This window comes from Ixodes scapularis, unplaced genomic scaffold (assembly GCF_016920785.2).
Source record: "Ixodes scapularis isolate PalLabHiFi unplaced genomic scaffold, ASM1692078v2 PGA_scaffold10__122_contigs__length_95168666, whole genome shotgun sequence".
Classification (NCBI taxonomy): domain Eukaryota; kingdom Metazoa; phylum Arthropoda; class Arachnida; order Ixodida; family Ixodidae; genus Ixodes; species Ixodes scapularis.
This window is the reverse complement of record NW_024609836.1, coordinates 41,386,380-41,408,375: the sequence shown is the minus strand read 5'-3', so window position 1 is coordinate 41,408,375 and position 21,996 is coordinate 41,386,380. Positions and strand designations below refer to the sequence as shown.

The following is a 21,996-nucleotide window of genomic DNA, read 5'->3' as shown; positions in this document are numbered from 1 at the left end:
CAAAGGTCGGCGGGCCTGGACTACCGGCTCTCGACGACGGGCAATCGAGAGGTACAGTAAACCCATTCGCTGTCTTCTCGTTGCAGTGTGTAACTCCCTGGGTGACGGGCGGAAGGTATACCGATCGGGCGGCGATTATTAGTATAGAGGGACCTCCCCCGTAAAGAAACCCCACATTAAAATGGCGCCCAACGTGGGGCCCGTTCGGTATGCCTCTGCTTCTAGTCTTCCCCAGAGAGTCCCATGGATTCGTTGAGCGGGTTGTTCACTAACGCTAACGATGCCCGTTGAGACAAAGTATGTTGGAATTATGGTGACTTGTCTCAAAGCAGAGCTCAGCAGGTGTCTCCTCGAATCGAGTACTTAAAGGTCTCGAAGGACGAGGTTGCGGACGCGCGTTCTCGGGTACCCCAGAATAGTGGTTGGCAGAAGGTGACCCAACCGGGGGGAACACGAGGAGCGCGGTTAAGGTGTAAGAAAGTCGTCTTCGGAGGCAGAGGAGAGCCACGGCATGTTCGCTGGAAGGCAGGATAGCGACTGGCAGGAGGGAACACAGCCAGGACTTATTCCATATTTAGGATTTAGGCTTGGAGTGATGCGGTAGGCAAGCAAGCGCTTGTCGAGGCCCGGGGTGCAGATGGGGTTTTGTCAGTGGGTGTCGGAAAGATTGCGGGAATCGCAGTCGACACCGGGAACACTGGCGGTCGAGATTGTCAGCGGGTGTTGGGTAAACTGGCGTAAATTGCAGTTGACACCGGGAACGCTGGCAGGCGAGTTAAGGAGCAGTATGATTTGTAACCGCTGGGCCAAGACGGCTAGTTGTTTCGCGTCACTCCAACAACCGACGAAGGGCAGAGGGACGACTCTCCCTTGAGGGGGGTCGTTCCGAGAAAGCTACGAAATGTTTTATAGGATACTTTTTCGGCTTCACTCTGGCCGGTCGTGGCAGTGACAGCAAGACTTTTGATAAGTTATGTCGCGTCACGACCTGGCCGGGGATGAGGCGGTAGACATTTAGGTGGCTTGTAGTTGTCCAGCTTGCCTTGAGGCGTGAACGGTTTAAGCGGGCTTGCTCGCTGAGCTACCGCCCCCTCCGAGGACCGAGCAGTCCCTAGAGCTCGTATGCACGTGGACGGAATGGGACGCTGACGTTTACATCGAGTAGCACATGGTATATGTAGCCGTTGCGGAATTGCGGGTATGGTATTTGGTCATCCCGCCACAGGCTTTGGATCCCTTCGCTTGCGCAAAAGATGGACTAGGTTTACGCCATCGTTACCTGTTCTGAAGGAAACTCACGCTTTGAGCAACGCAGCTAGTGGTTTTGCCGTATCGCTTGCTCCGAGGTGAGAAGGGCACCCGAGGTAAAAAGACGCGAGCGTCGTGTCTTACGTCTAGGCTTACTCGGCGAGATACAAACGAGGAGGCTTGCCCGGTTCACATCGCTGACTTGAAAGGATACTACCGTTGTCGCGATGGGGAACACGTATAACATGAGGTTGCGATAGGACACAAGAAATCCCGTGTTCTTGGCGACCCAGGAGCGAGATCTGAGATGCAGACTTGCTGAGGTAGCCGCATGGTGGACGAACCCGTCGGCAAGCAATTTGGCGGTGGAGGCTATGGTCACTGCCACAATCTGCGGCAGAGTATTTGTTCGTTGTGTGTTGTTTTAACACTTTGTTCTGCGCAGAGTAGCTTCCTGGAGAGATGGCCATAGACGGCGTAACCCAGGAAGCCCACCGGGAGGGAAGACGGGTCCATTCGTTTTCCCAAGTGCTCAGGGTGGCTGACAGTTGTTCGGCCTGACGAACGGTTCAGGCGGGCAGTTCTAAGCCCGCTGTGACCTCTAAGCGGAACGGGGCAAGTCCGTCTGCATCGGCCGGACCAGCTTAGAGCAAGCCCCCTGCTGCATCGCGGTGAGTGAGACAGCGAGCGACAGACAGGTCGGCATTGTCTGCCGGCTTCGCTAGCCGCCACCACCTACGCCGCTTTCGGACGCTGCAACCTGGCCACTCCGGCAACAGCATGCAGCGGTCGCCCATGAAGTCCAGTGGCTCCCTGAGGCCCATGAAGTCCCCCGAAGTCCGGGCCTTGAGGGGGGGAGAGTGTGGGAGCCGGGGGTGAAAGACGAGGCAGAGGGCACGTGACAGGCGGTCGGCGGAGAAGTCACGAGCTGGCGCAGGACATTGCGAGCTGAGCGAGGCTGGAATCTGGACAAAGAACGACGGAGCCGGGGCTGCCTAGCCTGGCCCATAACGAACCCCGGAGCGGTTTACCAGCGAGGTCTGGAGCAAGACCGGTGGAAACGGCGAGCCCGGGCCATATGACCTGGGCTATGACGATCCCGGGGTGGTTCCGCAGCGAGACTCGGGCATTGATAGCCCCGGACAGCCAGCCTACGCAGCGCTGGCGTGGGAAAGGCGATCCGCAGGCCTGGACACGGACCCCGACTGTGAGCTCTGATCGACGGGCGACAACAAAGGTCGGCGGGCCTGGACTACCGGCTCTCGACGACGGGCAATCGAGAGGTACAGTAAACCCATTCGCTGTCTTCTCGTTGCAGTGTGTAACTCCCTGGGTGACGGGCGGAAGGTATACCGATCGGGCGGCGATTATTAGTATAGAGGGACCTCCCCCGTAAAGAAACCCCACACAATATGAGTACTTTTGATAGAGTTATGCAAAGTACAAACTAAAGTATGGGAAGTTGTGTGTAATCTTGAAACTGGGACATTTAAATTACCGCATTCACTTGCTCTGCGTGAGTGACCTGGGTCAATCCGTCCTCGGCATCCGTTGCGGACAACAGGAGCTTCAGTGGTCCTCCAGTCTGTGGCGTGGGATCTCACTGTGTTCCCTAAGGGGTAATAACAGGTAAAACAGGCTCTATAATGATGCTTATAAATTTGACGCCAAAAATGAATAAAGATATTATCTGCACTGATAATGGTAAATATTGAGAGGTAAAAAATAGTGGCATTCATATGTCAAGACAAAATTTGTACCTCCACTTGTAATTGGGGTTTCTGAATTATGTGTTTACCAAACACATAGCCACACAGAATTGCTCACCACTGTAGACGTGTGCTTCTCCGGCACCGCCTCGGCTTTAACGTCCACCAGCATCTGGAGGGGAACCCAGTGAGCATCATTCTCGTCCTCGGCGGTGTTTTCCAACCTTGGCGTCGCACTGGGAACAGTAGGCGTCTCCAGCTGTGGTGGCTGAGGCTGAAGTCGTCCTGACTTGTTGAGCAGCCTATAAAGGGAACCAATTAGTACTTTTACCTTATGTCCCAGAGAGGGTTTTGCGTTGAACAATAAAGTTGTAGAAAAACTTTAAAACAATTGTCAGTAAAACAGGTCATTCTGTACAGCAACAGAGACCTACTGGAGTCTGCTTGAGTGGTGCTACGTTCTTTTAATTACAAGCGAAATAGCTTTGTGCGCCTGTTTATAACTGTGAGAATATTCTACTTCAAGTCAAATTTTAAAGGTTTGTGCATATCACGAAATTTAACTCCGGTAAACGCAGAATATTGGTCTCGGTTTGGTGTTTTTGTAACGATAATTATCAACCAGCTCGCTTGGCTTCTTTTAAAGTACATCTTTCGAAAATACCCTCCTACTTTAATCTAAAATCAAATCCGGAAATGCAGAGCACTAGACATAAATCAGGTTACTAATCCCTCTTCGCACCCTCCGCGTTGGGTGCCTTTTTTTTTGTACCCTGGAGGAAAGATGGTCGGGATGTAAGATGGGTGGGCTTCCGCGTCGTTCCGGCAATTACCGACAAAATGGGCGCTGCATATCTGGTCGACGCTGACGGCATCCAGTTCGAACCGTCCTCGCTGAAAAAAAGGAACAATGTAAGACTTTTGATGCGATATACGAAAAACCGAGACGAAATAAAATGAGAACGACAGGGAGGAGTTTGTCGTCCCGCCTTATTCGATAACACTACGGCGTCTCGGGAGCGTGCACGCGCAGCCGAAGCACGGCAAAAGTAAAGCGCTGGAGGGCGCTCCAGGCGAAAGGCAACGAGAGCGACGCTGTTCTCACCTTGTCAATGACTAAATTTAAAATATGATTGCAAAGAAAGTGCGACGTGGCGATCTGGGGCCCGTCAATCACCACACTTAATGGAAGGGATACGCAACATAAATGGGGTATCCCGTCATACACGCGTGGCCAAATTGCTTTGCCGCGTTCGGTATTCACACTGTTTAGTTCTAATACGGATTCCACCTCGATTCCCTTTCGGTATATTGAGCGAAATTCATGCATCAACAAAAGGGAAGCTTACTTTTGCCGGCGCACTGCCGTGATCCAGGCTTGACGTCGTGCACACTCGTACGGCCTTCCAGGAAAGCGGTAGAACTTCAACGGTTGACCGCTAGTTCTGCTATTACTGCAACCGACCACACAGCAGTACTGAGTGCCAGGCACGCTTTTTTTTCCATCGCAACTGCCTTGATTAGCGTAGTCTACTGGCGATGGCGTCGAGGCGGGGAGAAAAACGCGAACCACTCGGATAATAGCGTCCCACCAGGGGCTGGAATGGCGCTGTAGTTAGTGGCGAAACTTGAGGCCGATTGAGTTAAGGCAATCCACTTTACAAAGACGTTGCCATGCCGACAATTATCGCGTTCATTTAGGCTTAGGAATGGTAAGAAGCGAAAGACTACCTAAAAAATGCTGTGAGGTCATTGCTCATGTTTTGCGATTTAAGTGAGGTAAGGCAAAACGAAAGCCTCCTGCACCCTTCGTTGCTGACTAACGCGCCAGATATTGCAGCGACAACAACATATATTAGTTCGAAAGCGAGCGGCGCTCACCGACCGGGGCACCGCCATGTTTCTCCGCATCCCTACCGAGCCAGTCGCGTGATTTCAAAATCCCTCTCCTAGGTACTGCAGCTAACTTTAGCCGTGGTTAGCACTTCGAGCAAACGGGCCCAGAATAGTCGATTTCCGGTAGGAAATAAATCGAATTTTGAGCCGCAAGTTGTTTTTTTGGGTAGCTGGGCTCTCATGTGTCACGTACAATTAAAAATCTTGGCGAAAATAAATACCCTGCCAGTTTCCCTTGAGGCATAACAGTGTCCTAGAATGCCCGTCGTGAACTTTAAATGCTGTTAAGCCTGGTCTCAGTCCCACTTAACTGCGGTTAAGGGTGCCAGTGCAACTACACTGTTAGCAAGTCCCGTGTATTTGGCGAATATTTGGGGTGAAAAACACGCTATTTACACAAATTACCATAAATTTACACGATGAGTAACGGATAATTCGTTCAGAAATCATGCGAGGTTGTAAAAAACGTGTTTTGGTTCGGTCATACACGCATAACCGTGTAGCCGACCTCGATAACACGCATCGCCCCCGGCGACGACCGCGGCATTGCCGGCTATCGAAGCACCGGAATGCTTGGGGACACACTTAGAAAGGACCGTCGAGACAAATGCCGCGGAAAGAAACATGTCTTGGAGGCAGATATGCACCCAAAGCAATTGCGCCATGTCGCAGGACGTTGGCGAAACCCGCGCTGGCGAAACCCGCGCTTACCGTGCTCGCCGCCATCTTCTGGTCGATGGCAATGCGGCTTCCCTCATGTCGCCCATGTTTGTATTTAGTTTAGGGGTCCTGATAACAGTTTCTTAGACACCACAAATAAAGTCATGGGTCTAATTATTCGTTCCAAACAGTTAAAATGGATATAAAAACCGTGTCCTCGATGTGAACACGTGACATTGCAGTTGGTTTCGTTTTTGCTTCAACCTTCAACTGCAAGCGATCTGGCCACGGCGCAAGCGCAACGCCGATGTACGCTGGAAGCAAGCGCCGGTTGGCTTTCGTTGTTTTTGTTTGACCGGAGAAAATCTGGCAAGTACGCATGGCGCCGCTACTGTTTTGGTTGGACGGGACGCGAGAAGCTTCGCATAGAGCTTCGGAGTTTGCGAGCACATAGTGAAGACGTGACCGGAGAAGTGCCCCTGTTATGTTCCTGGAAGACGGAAAGTAGCATTCGTTATCGTCGTGTGTGCTTTGAAAGCGAAGGGAGTCACAGGGTCCACGAGTTCGCAACCACAAGCCAAGGTTCACGACAGCGCGGCGTTGACTTCGGCGATCTCGTTCTCTTTGGTGCAACCCGGCGATGCGAAAAAGAGCTGAAACATTCGTCGTGTGTGGTGCGGTGCTTTGCATTCCGGGTCTGTTTGAACCACGCTTTTAACACGGAGCGCAAATTGTTTGTTGCGTGGTGGAGGTTCAACGGGTACAGTCCCGTCGTCGGCAGCTGATCCGGTCCAGCTGGTCCGGGAGGACGCAGCGAGCGTTTTTAAATAGAAATCTTCCTTCGTTCCGTTTCAAACTGTGGAAGTATCCCGACACATTCCGTGAGTAAGAAGCAGCGGGCGTTTTCAACAAAATTACGTTGTTTTAATTGAATAATGGACTCCGGGGTGTTGTCTTAAATCTGCCGTTTTTTATGCTTCGTGTTGGACTGCGTTTGCATAGCGACGCACAAGGCTCGAGTAGATGATTCGGTCCTGCAACGAGTTTGTTGCGCCAATCATGTGGCGTGAATAAATTAGGGCAAGGTTTCCTGCCTGCCCACAGATGCATGTACTGAGACCATTTTTTATGTTGTGAACGTAGTGCTCTTTCTTTATTTTGGAAGACGCGTTGGTGCATTTATTATGGTACAATCACTTGAGAGTTGAGAAATTGGAGAGCGAGCAAGCTTTCTCAACTTTGTCTCTTTCTCTCTGGCACTGCCCTGTTTCAGTTTCAGTAGGCATATCTACTAGCAGGTACAAACTGCTCTAAAGCAGGTAAAAAACGGCAAGCTTAGGACGGTACGGACTCCGTGTTTCGCGCTTTTCGCAAGGTGACAGGGTAAATGCTTTTGTGAGATATGCGGAATATGCAAGCGATTTTGTTATGCCCGTCGTTTGCGTCTCTCCAGCAAAAGGAATAAGATGATCTACTGCAAAGGCGCAATCACAAGCCAAGATTTAAGATAGCAGTCGTTTGCTTCGGTGATCCGTGTAGCTGTATTTTACCCTGCTCTCTGCAACGCCGTGTCATTACGAAGAGCTGGAACGGTCACGGTTTGTGGTGGCCTCCCGGTTGACAGAAACCCGCGTCGCCCGCATCGGCACCGAGTGCGCTTGGGCTGTTGATGCTCAAGCCTTTCATCCTGCTGCTCGTCGCCAGCTCATCCTGCTGCTCAACGGTGAGGAAGCGGCGAGAGTAACCTCGGAAGTGAATGTAAATCCTCGTTCATTCAGTTATCCGGTGTCAAAGTGTGGAAGATGTCCAACGTGTACTGAGGGCGGGAACTACGAGCGTTTTGCCTTGCTTTTATAACCGAAACCAGACCAACTAGATAACTGCCTTGCGTACTCTAAAATGACGGAAGCAATAAGTTTCAACAGGTCGAGTACGTCACCGGGGATGTAGGCGAGACGGTGCACACTGTTTAAACGCTTGCAGTATCCACGAGTGGTACCAGGAAAGCGACGTCAACAGAGAAGGAGCTCGCGATTCAGCATAATGCACTGCTACGGGCCCGTGTATCTTCAAAGTTCGGGGTGGTGGCAGTATTAAAAAAAGACGCATCAGCGCCCCACACCAGTATTCACGAATAACACCGGTCACAAACTCCCATGCCCCACCGCTCTTCTCGACACCGACGCGACATACGACAACAAACTGCATCAAAACGCCCCAAAAGTGAAGGCGTCTGCTCCAGTACTGCAACTGCTGCAACTAGCGGAAGTGAAGTGTTGGGCGGATGTCCGGATGTCCTTCACAAAAATATATAAAAGATGCTTTGCGCAAGGATCATTTTCATTTATTATTGTATACGTAATGACAAAATCCCAATAATTTGTTTTCCTATCTGATTCAAGCTAGTCGGACTGCTCATAACACTGGTCAAGCAAGAAAATAACAAAAATTTGAACTATTTTATGACCGGTTTAAGATTTATTGTTAACATATCGTTATTTATTGCAACGGACTAACATTATAGATTTTGCCTCCATACTTTTTAAATGCAAACAGTTCTAACACACGGCTGTCCATTGCGCCGTGTTTTGTGTATTCTTCTATAAATCTGTAATGGTCAGCGACCAAAGAGCTCACCCGCACATGTCAAGCTTATATGCGCCGCGGGGAGAAATAAATATCGAGTAGGAAGTGGCGGGCGTAGTGTCGGTTGTTGTGTTTGTGTACATGTCGGTGCTGTGTAGCTGTGTGCTGTGTTGCCTGCGTTGTATGTAGGGTTGCTGTGTAGTCGTGGTCGTTCGCAGTGTTAACAGACTCGTCTTTTTTTTAAACAGGCTGCTAGAAATCTCGATAGGTGGCGCAAGTTTCCGCCCGATTCTAAATAGTTTGCTCAAGTTATTTATCCATGTAAGTTCGGCATTCGTTTTTTTTTGTTTTTTTTTTGTTGTTTTTTTTTTGTTGTCCAGCGGCTCGTTGAAGCTACCGACGCCGCCGACAACGCACGTACGTACCTTTGCAAGTAGCTGCGTCCGCCGCTTGGAGACTTTACTGTGTATAAAAGACATCGAACGAGAACTAACGCGCCCTGTGTGCTTTCAATTCGGCTGAAAGGCGCGCGGCTCGCTGGGCTCGTCTCTCGCCTGTTCTCGGCCGCTGGCCGCCATGTTTCATTAGGAACACGCTCGAAACGGTTTTGCGGAAGGCAGACACGGTGTAGCGTGTTAAGTTTACACAGCACCTCATGTGTAGACGAAAAACACAGATGGCCTCGTGTAAAACGAACACGTTTCGACGTGTCCGGTATGGGACAACGGTTTACACGTCTGGGCGCGTTATTTTTGCTAACAGTGTAGACTATAGGCAACCGGCATTGCAGTTTTACACTACACGTTGCGCCATCTAGCGGCTGCAAAATGAAGAAACTGGGTAAACCAGCACGGCGCGGGTTGCGGGGGCTGCGGGCGGGCGCATTCAGAAACCAGGTGTGAACGTGGCATTTCAGATCGGCGTGAGCTGTTTGGAAAAATTTTTCGTAAAATTAAGTCCCAACTTCACGTCTCTGTGACCTCACCGGGTTCCTGTGACATCTCGCCTACTCCTAGAATTCCCCTAAAAAATAAACGTTGCTACTGCTGCGTGAAAGACGGCCACAGCCGCGAAGATGACTCAAGCGTCAAACTTCACCGCTTCCCTTCGAGATCTTGGAAAACGACACGGCGACAGAAGTGGATTACTGCAGTGCGACGCATCAAGTAAGTGAATTTTACAGAAACTCTTGAAGTGAACGAAAATAGATGTGCAGGCTTGGAAAGTGTTCTGACGAACTCGTTTTACAGACTACTCGGCAAAATAACATATTTATACAAGTTGTATTACGACTCGCTTAGACAGACACGCAGGAAAATACGGTAGGAACAGTCGCCGATTGTTGCTTCGCTGTAACGTCGAGAATCGGGCGATCATGTCTTCAAGCGAAAGGCCCGTCGGTTCGTTCCGGCACTCCTAATGCCGTTCGGCACGTGCAGCCGCAACCAAAACCTTCCAAACCTGCATGTTTCAAATAGTTGATTTTCGTAGCACAAAGTTTTGTTTATTTCAGCAACTAAATTTCATGCTGAGTCTGGTAACAAATGTGGAGGCGTGCAGAAAGCAGGATCGGGTGGTAAAGTTTTTCTTTAGAAAAAGCTCGTGCGAAGCGTAAATATCCTTACACGTACCCTTTGTTGCCTGTCGCCTTTTTACACGAGGCCTTGCAATGTGCGTACGGTTCTTTAGCATGCAGAGTTTGGTTCTAATGACCCAAGTTTTATTCTAGTGTGTGGGGGCGTCGGGAGGAGAGGACGGCCGAGCGAGGCGCGAGCGGAGGCCAGCCGGCGAGGAAATAGGAAGAGCGTGCTGCACGAGGCTGACCGAGCAGGAACGATATGGTCTGGCCGATGGCAATCCACGGGAGCATTCCACCAGCGAGGTTCGGATCAGGACTGACGGAAACGGCGAGCCCTGGCCATACCGGCCTCGGCTATGACGATCCCGGAGCGGTTCAGCAGAGAAACCCTGGCTGTGATAGCCCGGAAGAGCTAGCCTACGCAGCGCTGGCGTACGGGAAGGAGGATCCGCAGGTCTGGACACGGACTCCGACTGCGAGCTCAGAACGACGGGCAAGAACTAGGTTCGGCGGGTCCGGACTGCCGACTCTCGAAGACGGGCAACCCGGTAGTACAGTAAACCGATTCGTTACCTTCTCTTTGTGTTGTGTTACTTCCTAGGAGACGAGCGAAGCACAGACCGATCGGGCCGCGATTATTATAGAGCGACCCCACAAGTGGTGAAGACAACAAAAACTGGTGTCCAAATGACAACTCTATATTTTGCTCTAAATACTTCGACCTATCAAGACTCCCGATGGTCTTAAAAAGCTTCATAAAAGAACCAGGCACACGGCACGCACGTACACACGAGGACTGCTGAAATCGGGGTCGCCTCTGCTCGCCACGGCCCGACGGGCAGACTGGCCGCCCCATTAACACACGCCTCCGCTCGTGGCGCTGAATGCAGCACTCTCATGGCGCCGCCTGGCCATTGCCGGCTGGCTGTATTCGGCAGTAACAGCCAACCATACTTAAGCGTAACTGCGTTCTAGAATGCCCATCATGCACGTTAAACGCAGTTAAATCTGGTTTCAGTCCCGCTGAACTGCGGTCAAAGTTGCCCGTGTAACTAGGGTATGGTTGGCAATAACTGCCATGCACACTTAAGCGTAACTGTGTTCTAGAATGTCCGTCGTGCACCTTATACTTAGTTAAGTCTAACCTCAGGCCGGCTTAACTGATATTAGGGCTGCCCGTGTAACTCAGCCACAATTAAGTTAAGCTCTAAGCCAAGTTAAAACTTTTTTTAGAGTTTCGAATTTCAGTCAGCTTTTTCGTAATCAGACGGATCTCTGTCTAAAATGTTCAATTTTAAATCTATATGCAATGACTATATGCGGTCCAGACGCTTCTCAGCTTGCTAAAAGTTTGGTGCACCTGAACCGCACCACTGTCAGCTTCAAGTCCAACTTCACCTTCAACAAGGCCTGCAAGGAACTGGGCCTGCATGCTAAAACCCGGACGCAACCCCCACAGCCAGCCTACACATGCAGTGCCCCACGCCGTTCACCTCACAATCACCCGTGACCAAGGGACGGAGTTCGACCCGAAACATAGGGACTTTCGTTCATTACAGACCTCCAGAAGTGTGAACACAGGTGTTCCCGAACGATGCATGTTGGCGGCGGCGGCAGCCGAACCCTGTCAAGCCTCGCCAGAGCTCCAGGAACACCGTAGAAGGCCAGGTACTTGACGTAGAACATGAAGTTCAGGCAGATGTCGAAGCCCACCAGACTAGGCAGGTCCTTTGAGGACACAGCGCTTGGTATCCAGGTCAGTGCTGAACTGCGCGTTTAAAAGGAGTGGAGATGCCCTCAGTTGATGACAGGGGTTTAATTTTGTTTTTCTGCAATGTAACTAAACAGGTTGTTTTTGGATGTTCGCCTTTCCCTTCAATGGCGCTGAAACGGCGCAAGGATCAAAGGCTTCCTTCGGAGAGTTGCACACGTGGCCACTCTCCGAAGGAGCCAATCATCAGTGGCGCTGGGCTGAAGCATGGCCGATGTTTTGTTTCTTGCTTTGTTTCTGTCAATCGCAAAGTTGAAAACGCGGTGTTTTTTTTTGTTTTTGTTTTCTCTTTTTTTTTTATCCTTTTGTGTGTTGTGTTCTTGTCGTTGGCTCCTGGCGCTGGAGTATTTAGTGGAGGGAGGGAGGGGGATGGAGAAATAAGTTGGCTGGCTATCTGTACTTTTTCATCGGCACTCGGCAGGTGCTGTGTGTTTGTTCGGGTTTTTAAAGGAACTGCTGGAACGGAAGGCGACCCATGCGTCTGGGTGCTTGGTCGGTACAGGAGTTTCGGGCACAAGACAGCTGGACGCTGCCGTATACGTACGTTGGTTCTGATAGGCGCTTGTGTTGACGTTTTATTTTGCTTTTGTTTGGCAAACAGTAGAGCGCACAAAGAAAAACAGGACAGTGAAAAGGAGCATGCTCGACACAGAAGCGCTGACTTGCAACTGAATTTATACACAAAAGGAAGAAGAAAACTTTCCGAAAGTCAGGCAGTCCAGAGTGCGTCACTTACCACACAACACTGTCATTTAACTGGCATGACTTCGCCTTGTGGTCCCATCTAAAAACAAGGTTTCTGTTTAAAGCAGGGAGTCGAACCGAAATGTTTTTCGTTTCGGTTTTCATTCCGGTTCTGGGAAAACGGTTCAGCTCCGGTTCAACACCGGAGTGAAGAAATAAAAATTCAAACCGGTTCGAACCGGTTCGTACTCATATGCTACAAAAACAACTGACGTCAGCAAAAGATAAACTATGCATATTTTATACAAGTGTTTCATATAAAAAGCAAATTCTCACATTACTGTGTGGCACGAACGAGCTAGCGCCGGGACACGTGGGTGGAAGCGCAGTTCAATGTCAGGCAGCTGACCGAAGCAGCAGGACGTCGTCAGCATATTCGGGGAAAGACGGCACCTCTGAGACGATAAAATGAACTTCAGTGCAGAAAAGGCTCGCTTCACGCTTACCTGGGTCGCAGGCACTCCAAGGACTACCTGCGCCAATGCGTAGAGTTCTAGATGGCGTTTCCTTCTCTCCTGCCTAAACTGTAACACTTTACTGTCCCTTGAAAGCAGCGGCTCCTTGTCTAGCATTTCCAGGAGGCATGTTATATCAAGTGGGCTACTGGCACCTCGAACGTGCATGCCAGCCTCAACCTCTCTTTCCTTGAGGAGCACTTCTAGGGCGTCTTCCGGATCTTCTGGAGCCGCCGCAGTTTTAGAAGAAAGGGTAGAATCTTGCTCGCATTGCAGAACTGTGATCAGCCTCCAAGTCTTTGTCAAATGCAACGCGGCCTGGTACTTCTGCTCAGGGGTGAGAAGAAGGCGGTAGCGGGGATCCAAGTACACAGCTGCACAGTAGACGTCCGTGTCAAGAGGTTGTCGCTCACTCTTTTTCCATTGACTGGACCAAGGCCCTTGCTAACGGTGACTATATCTTGGAAGTGTCCATGGAACACCTCAGCCATGCTCCGTAGCAATCTCCAACAGTGAGTTGTTCCTTCTGCAATGTATTCGTCGCCACTTCCGCCGGGTGAAGGGATACTGCGAGCATTTCGACTTCCGCCCATACGTCTTCAGTCCACCTGAAGCTTTCCTCTTTTGAGAGGAACCCTCCAGCGAAGCCTCTTAGTTCAAGTAGCCTGGTGAGCATATGCAGCGTGGACATCCACTGCGCCGGACAATCAAGCACTGGTTTCTTCAACCCTAGCTTTCTGATCAGGGACATAACAGTTTTGACACGTAGTCTCTTAACAAGCGCACGGCTGCCTTCAACAATGTGCCCGCAGCCCGAGCCTTTCAAGGCGTCACTAACTGCCAGCTGCTGCGTGTGAGAGGCGCACCTCATCCTTTTTAGCAAGCCGGAATCATCAGAGAGTGCACCCTCAGGATTCTCCAGTAGAGATTGCAGAGCGTGGGACTCAAGTTCAGGGTCAGTAGAGCCGACCTCTTAATAAACCGAAACAAAAACGGATGCCTGTTCGGCATTCAGTGAACATTGTTTTTTGGCAAAAGTAAAAAGGTAATTTCATGGTCCCTTTAATTCTAACCTAAGTATGCGTCTATTGCGACAAAGGCAGATGGGCAACCCGAAAAACATCTAAACATTAAAACGGTATAACAAACGTTTATCGCTGAACACGTCAGTCGAACTCTATGACTGTGAACGTCCTTCATCCAGACAGCAGAATAAGGTTCGTTGGTTGAACCTCAGAAAATCGTGTACAGACCGAATGTAAGTCCAGGGGTTGCCGACGCGGGAAGGCACACAACCCATTGTGAACTTCGACCGTTAGAAGCAGATAGAACAAAAGAGAGAGGGGAATCCCAGATTAACCAGCTCTTCTTGAAACACAACAGTGCCGTTCCTTCAAGCGCGTCAGTAGAACGACTCTTCAGCGTTGCCGGAGGTGTATTCTCAATTAAGCGAGGAAACATAAAGGCCCGTTCACACTCTTGCAACCGAGTACGACCGAGAGAGACGAGACTTGTTAAAACCCTTAAAATTTCTTAGGAGGAGAGAACAGACTTGCATGCTGGCGTCTTCTATGCGGTAACCCTGGAACTGCATTTAACAAGTGCGAAAGTTTTGAGGGATTTTCGAGGTCAAATGTGCGTAATACCGATAAGAAAGGCTCGTTTATAACGTTGACAAAAGTTTTTCGAGCCAAAAAAGAAAGGATAATGCGCGAGAGAAAAAGAAAATATGCCGCACCGCCAAGTTTACACTGCTACCCAATAGATGGCGCCAGTGTGTCCTCTCGTTGTAAGAGGTTTCAAGGAACCCAGTTTTAAGAGGTCGAAGAGTGTGAACGGGCATTAACTGATAAAAACCTCGAGAGGTAGCTGCCGTTTAGGTAAAACACTTAATAAAAAAGAAAAAAAAAAGTAGTTAATTATTTGGTGGTCAAAGTTACAAAAGTAACTCGCTGCATTTGAGGTGAAGTAATGTGTTCCTTTTGGTTACTTTTCGAGCGAGTAACGACTAACGGTATTTAGTAAATTTTTTGGAAGTAACTTGTACATGTCTGTGCAGCAGTCCCCGAGGTTATTAATACAAACCCTTTGCAGGCTTTCGTCTTGTCTTGATAATGTCCGAATGGTGTTGTGCCGGAAAGAATTGCAGGACGAGACCAGGTATTCCAGTGTACGGAAGATGACCGCCCAGCGTAGGTTTCAGTGAACGATCATGCTCGAGAAGGCAGTCATTCAGGCACCGACAAAGACATGTTAGTTAGATGGTGTGGTTTGGTGAGTTACACTCTCTGGACCGCCTGTCTTTCAGCACGTTTTCTTCTCCCTTTTGCGTATAAATTCAGTTGCGAGTCAGCGCTTGTGTTTCGTGCATATTTCTTTCCTCTGTCATTGTTGTTTTTGGGGGACGCTGTACTGTTCACCTTATCTTCATACAAACTCGCCCAGCTTATCACACTTATGCGGTTTATTTGAGTTTTTCTTTCTTTTCGCTTAACGTTCTATATCAAGGCCACTCTTATTTGTGAGCTAAAACAATTCACGACACGTACTCTTTCCACCTCCAATTCTCGAATCTACTGACCTCAAATTCAGCTGACATTGCCTAAACATTACCCAATTTTATTAGGCAGTTTCGTTCCACGTTATGCAGTCATGATATGCATGAAGGCTGAACTATTCCATGCATCTGTTTGGTCAGGTGTTATGGGTTCACCCTAGTCGCAGGTACGTTGCGCGACACAGTGGCCGCGAACAGGACATTGGTGCTTTTAGGGATTAGTTAAGCCGTGTTATTGACGAACCTAAATTTTTGTCTGTGGGATAGATAAGCAGATTCAATTGCGCTAGTAACTTTGACGGTAATGTTCCAAGTATGAGAGAATTACAAAGACCCGTCGGCAGCATGTTCGCGCCGACTTTGTCACTCTTTTAAGATGAGCAATCTTATCCGTGTTCTATATTTGGTTGTGGTGCGGTCGTCCGATAAAACTAAATTGAATATTTCTCTTATACCACCGAGCACCATGCAAGTGCATACACACGAGGTGTGGCTATTAAATAACGAGATTCATCTTTAAAAATAATATTTAAACAAAATACGCAATTATAGTGTTGTCTTTCTAATTGTCTGCTTAGCCTTGAGCATCTCGGAGGATAGATCCTATCACTTTTCCTGCTCTGCGTTCAACTTGTTTGGACGTGGAATGTTGAAATGTTTCTACTGTTTCGATTTCAAGTCCGCCTTCCGAGTGCAGTACCTTAGACTTAGTTTAGACATGGCAAAAATAAATAAAGTTGGCCATATATAAAAAAAGAGAAGAAATTGTCCATCTACCGTAAGATATTTTCAATGTGGCACAAAAGTTTGATTTAATGCATATATGTATTTACACAAATTGCTACAGCGCTAAATAAGCTAAAAGACGAGTACTTTATTGTCTGAACATACAACGCTATCGACGGAAAGCGAGAAATGAATGTTGACAAAAAGTTTGTACATACAGGGTGTCACAAATGAAAATTTACACGATCTTTTTTTGCCACAAAAATAAACTAGGCATCGCCGCACGCTCATTCTTTGCCCAAAGGTAGAGCTAGAGGTCACAACCTGATGCCAAAGTTTCAGCCCGATCCGACAACTTAATCAAAAGTTATAACTGATTTTCTGAAAATTTCAATGGGAAAATGGAGCCCATTTTGGCCCGTTTTCGGTTTCTGGCGGGATAGAGCCCCATGTGTTTGAAAACTCCGTCGGCCGCCATTTTCCCAATGAAATTTTCAGAAAATCATTTATAACTTTTGATTAAGTTATCGGATCGGGCTGAAACTTTGGCATCTGGTTGTAACCTCTAGCTCTACCTTTTGGGCGGAGAATGAGCGTTCGGCGATGCCTAGTTTATTTTTGCGGTAAAAAAAGACCGTGTAAATTTTCTTTTGTGACACCCTGTATATGGCACAATTGAACGAACGGAATTAGCTTTAAATAAGTACGTGTTTATTACGCTGACATATTCCTCTTATATTAGGTAATATTATTTCGAACTGATTATTTATTAGAATCTGTTCGCCATTATACCGAACGAATTACCACGGCAAAATAACAGCTATCCCCCCCCCCCCCAAAAAAAAAAAAAAAAAACATTGGAAGTAATGAAGCGTTTAACACTGCCAGTGCTACTGTTTGGTGGTTTTCGAAAACATATCATCGTGGCGTTGAAAACGTCGATCTTACTTTTTCCATTACAAGCTCTAGAAGCCCAGCCCCCATTGTAGATTTATAATAAAGCTACCCGGTCTTAGGGCTCGAGTCTTAAGCATGGGTCCGTGTCTCGACACGGAGAAAACGGCAGAGAGGACCTTCAGTTGTCCCGCCCACAGCGCGAGCTTTCTACATTTGATCACGAGCCTGGCAGTTTGACGACGAAGCCATAGAGTGGCCGGCCGCAGATTTGGAGCGCGAGGATCTGGTAGCACAGAGCATCAAAGAGCCATTTCTCGGGGAACCTGGACGTCAGCGCACAGCTTTTGCAACGGCGAGGACCCGAAACACGCTTGTTCGCACGGGAGAAGTGTGTTTCGGCGTCTCGCTTCAGCGGGGCGCCAGTAACGTGACTCTCGTTTCATCCGTTGCTTGCAACTCCACCGTTTTGCATTTCGGCGGCCGCTTCTCGTAGCGATCTGCCAGGCCTTGTCAGTATATAGGAGGCTATGCTTTGGCAATGCTGAGACAACTCGTGCGGGCGCGCGCGCACGCAGCCAAAGCACGGCGGAAGGCATGGAGCGCCTGTTGGAAACCGAGCGTTTGGAAGACACCACACCGTTCCCATTCTCTCAGTTATTTTACAGTACATGTTAAACAAAATGTAAACAGATCTAGAATTGACGATGGACACGAGGAAGAGAGCGTATGTAAATAACAGTTCCTTCGTCAGGCGACTCCTCGCTAGAGGTACCGTGAGATGTCTCTTGGTACGCACCTGTAGAAGTAGTGGTTCATCATGTCACGGAGAACTAAGTGGAAAGCGCTCCGCACCAGGCCCATCAGACAGCCGACCAGCTCGCCCACGGTCCAGGGCTTGGGCGGCTGTTTCAACTGAAACACAGAGGCAACGAGGGGAAATTTACGCGAGAATTCATAATATCTAAACACCAGTGTGCAAAAAGAAAAAAAAAAAAAAAACGTCTACGATAAAGCTGGCAGGAGAAGGAGATCGTGAGAGTTACTGACGCGAATCGCTGGCATGGTGTATGACCTTGAATTTTTCGGCAAACATACGCAACAACTTGGTTTTGTTTCAGTGTTTTTTTTTTTTTCTCACTAAATAGGTGTATGATCTTTTCCCAATCCATGTTAAACACTCTAAGGAAAAAACGACTACTTGGGGAAGTGAAAATGACGTTGTGGGGGCTTTCCCCAAGGCCCACTGACTAGCCTCGGAGCAAAGTTACAACTCCAGGCCGCTGTGCATAGGCCACTTTTCTGCAGGTAAGTACGGGGAGTGGTCACTTTTGAATCGGATATTCATGTGCAGGCTGTCGTACAGTGATATAGCTACTCGAATAACCATAAACATATTGAAGAGGATGTCCATCTCAAACCATGAGCGTTTGTACTTTAATGGCGGACCCCTTCTGCTTACGATCGGTCGCAAGTGCTCATGCGTCGCGTTTACGCGAGGAGAGGATGAAAGTTGGAAGAAAGGCGGAGACGTTTGCAGGCGATCAACGCTTTCGTCACCTTTTTACAGCTCGTATGGAAAATGCGGCCCGTGCAGCTGGCCCCGATCGAGCAGTTAGAAACTCTATGTAATATAGGGTGTCTAGCAGAAAAGCTGAGCTGCACCGCCATCTCTCGGCAGGAATGCAAACCAGCACGGTCCCTAGGTGGGCTGTGCGGTACTTGCGTGTGTTTTGGTCGTAAGCATAGAGGAGGTCGTGATGGGAATAGCCAAAGTCTAAGAATATGTGAGACTTATCTGTGCCCTGTGTTTTGCCAGTCCCAACGCACGGCTATGATCAACACTGGTAGCATATAATCGGGACCAGGTCACGTGGCCGCTTGCGCTGGCTGCGAGTTGAGTAAATGAAAGCTGCGCGTTTGTTTCTATTTTTTTTTTTCTGTGACTGCCATTGCGTAAAGGGAATTAACGCGCGTTTCAGACGCGGGGGATCAGTGGCCGAGTGAGCTAGCACAGGTCAGCTCGGAGCACGTGGAGCGAAAGCTCGCGCTGCAGAACCCAGGATAGGATGTACTAGAATGGGAAAGTGTGCCGTCCGGCGGCCGTCAGTGTGTCGCCACGTGCCAGCACTCCGGTGAGTTCGCTGTGGTGCAGAGCGCGGCCATCCGACGTATGACAAAAGCCTGGCGGTCGCAGCAGAAATGCTTTATTCGGCGTAAAAATGATAGTATTCTTCGTTTATCTTTGTCTGCTCGGTTGGGGGAAATAGTTCTATCCTATCTCACACCCCTGTGAAATGCGCGACATGGGCGAGCGGCAGACGATTATATTCAAAGCACAAATGCCCCCGGGAGCAGTCAGTAACTTACGTAGTTTCGCTTCTTTCATTTTATTTGGTTTTTCTTTTTTTTATAGAAGAACAATTGTCTATCTCACCTTACATACTAGCATGCGATGCGATGCGATGCGATGCTTTGCTCTACACTTTAGTGTCAAAGCTCTTCTAATCAATTTTTTCGGCTACTGTTCATTTTGAAGACCTTTAAATACCTAGTTTTTGCTCTGGTGTTGATATATCTTTTCTGTCAGTTGCATTGCAAAATGAACGCGAGCTTTTCTTTACTTCTGCGTTCTCAGTCAATCTTTATAGACTAGGAAATGTCTTAATTGCTTTCATCTTCTGAGCATGCATTATATAAAAACAAACACGAAGACTGGCAAAATAAATGAAGCAACTTCAACTGCTGTCTTTATTGAAGAAAAATCCCACCTGAATAAGTTAGTTTTCTTTGACATGTCACACAGGTGACACACCTTTTTTCGTCATCAGTTGTCTTTTTTCTTGGAATCTGACAATCCCATTTCGCGAGCAGAGAGGCGTCGCTCGGCGTCCGAAACAATGAGAGTTTCTCTTTGAATGTATCGTGACCGACATTGCACCCCGGCACAAAACAAACTTTTTTTTTTTTTTTTTCATTATTTGACATTGTTGTGAGTCTCTTGTCTCCTCGGCACAACTAGCAGCACGCAATACAAATCGCTTCACAAACAGCGCAAAACAACAAGAAATAGTCACACTAACACATCCCAAACCAGCCTCGCTAAACGCTGCTCCTGACCCTGCTGCGACTGGCAGCGCCACCCTAGACCCCTGCGGCAGAATTGGGCCACGGGGCACCGAGCTGTGGTGAGGCCGACGCGGTCGGCACACCTCCCAGTTCCCAGTACACCCTAGCCAGGAATGCTAGGTTCAATCCCCACCCCTGCCCGTTTTGATCTGGATGAGCATCGTACTGGCATGCGATCGTCTGTCACTACTGCGTGGTGCACGTCCAGGACCTCAGATTAGGGGTTATACTGCACTGGCTAAATTGGTCATCTACAGCTGAAAGACAAGTCGTCCGTTGAGGCAGACTAACCTCAGGCTGTATAAACATAACCACAACACACAACTTTCAGAGGCTGTGAACGTCATGGAGTAATTGGAAGTTGTATTTTGCGGGAAGTGAAAAATAGTTTCACCGCCCTGTCAATATCGCCAGATTTCGCGCATCCTACCTGTGCGACGAAGTTGTCGTAGTTTATAAGTGGACCCAGACACATGGACGGCAGGTAAAAGACGTAGGCCAGGCTCATCCAGAAGTCGGGAAACCTGCGGTTGGAGGATCCTGGGTCCGTGGCGAAATCCACGCTGAAACTCAGGCACCGCAGCACAGTCCAGGGGACAGTAACTGACGTCAGGAAATGCTCCGTAACTCCTTGCCGCTTGTGCACGAACTGCGAGAGAAAGTCGTCAAGCAGTGAAAATCTGAACAACCGCAAAACCTGATTTTTTTTCGCCAGGCGCCCCCCCCCCCCCCCCCCCCTAGCTATCCCATTTTCATTAAAAATAGCTTTCCCCGCATAAAGGGCCGAGTCGCCAAACACATTTTCAGTTACAGTGAACCGTGTTCCACTATGCTGATGAACAACTTCCGCCGTTTCCCCCATTGGTTTGCATGCGAAGGCTTAGTTATTGGCGTCATTCCTGGTGCACATGCACACAAGAAGAAACAATCCTTGGATAACAAGGGAGATTATTCAACTAACGACGTAAATTGCAGCGTAAAAAGTGAACTCATTAAGTATGGGACATCTGAACTTTCTAAAATAAAAGAATTGAAAGAAAAAATTTCAATTTCCACGGAGTTTTTTTTTTTTTTTCGCCATCACTTAGCATGTGCTCTGAAGGAAGCGCCCGCTAAATTTTGGAAATTCTTATCAGGAACAAAAAAGTCTGCTAAGTGTTTAAATGTTAGTGGAATTCTTGTCACTAATAAAACCGACATGGCAAACGAATTCAATAGGTACTTTCAATCCGTATTCAGCCCCCATTCGGCAGCACAACCAAATAGCATCTGTGATAAGTCGTCGGCAATGCGGGACCTTGTCGTAAGCCGGGAAGGAATCTTTGATCTTTTGCTTCGGCTAAATGTTAAAAAAGTGTGTGGGCCGGACAATGTATCTAACGAATTCCTTCGACGCTATGCTGAATGGCTATCGCATTCTTTGTTCGTCATTTTTAATAACTCACTAAAACAAAAAGAGATTCCTTTTGACTGGCGTCGCGCTCGTGTTGTGTCGATTTTAAAAAGTGGTGATCCTCAGGGCGTTTTTAATTATCGCCCTATACCCCTTACTTCTGTTTCTTGTAAAACACTGAAGCACATAGTGTGCAGGTATATTACTGATTATCTGGAAGCAAATAATCTCCTTACCAGTGCTCAGCAGGGCTTTCGTCAAGGGACATCAACAGTGCACGTTAGTAACGACTTTACATGATTTTGCCCTCGCCCAAAATAAAAGAAAGCAAGTCGATTCCATCTTTCTAGACTTCGCAAAGGCTTTCGATAAAGTACCACATCATAAACTAGTGCAGAAGCTATACGCAATCAGAATAAAAAACGACCTAGTCCAATTCGTTCAGTCGTACCTTTCAAACCGCTCCCAGTTTATCGAAATTGATAAGCGATTTTCAAGTCAATCTGTTTTTTTGGGTGTTCCACAAGGATCGGTTCTGGGACTGATGCTGTTTCTTATCTACATAAACGACATAGTTGAAAGCGTAAATAACAGAGTTCGGGTTCGGTTGTTTGCAGACTACTGCATACTGTACAAGGAAGAAGAAACC

At 48.4% G+C, this 21,996-nt stretch overlaps 1 protein-coding gene across 1 annotated transcript in view; it reads right to left on the bottom strand.

The window, feature by feature from the left end:
* The window catches only part of LOC120842478 (protein-cysteine N-palmitoyltransferase HHAT-like), a 90,201-nt gene that overhangs the window by 44,131 nt on the left and 24,074 nt on the right, over positions 1-21,996 (bottom strand). The window contains exons 5-7 of the mRNA XM_040213609.2: positions 20,385-20,603; positions 17,625-17,740; positions 11,240-11,446 (exon numbers count right to left, since the gene is read on the bottom strand). Coding sequence (XP_040069543.1) covers positions 11,240-11,446; positions 17,625-17,740; positions 20,385-20,603 — 542 coding nt within the window. The remainder of the gene's footprint in view (positions 1-11,239; positions 11,447-17,624; positions 17,741-20,384; positions 20,604-21,996) is intronic.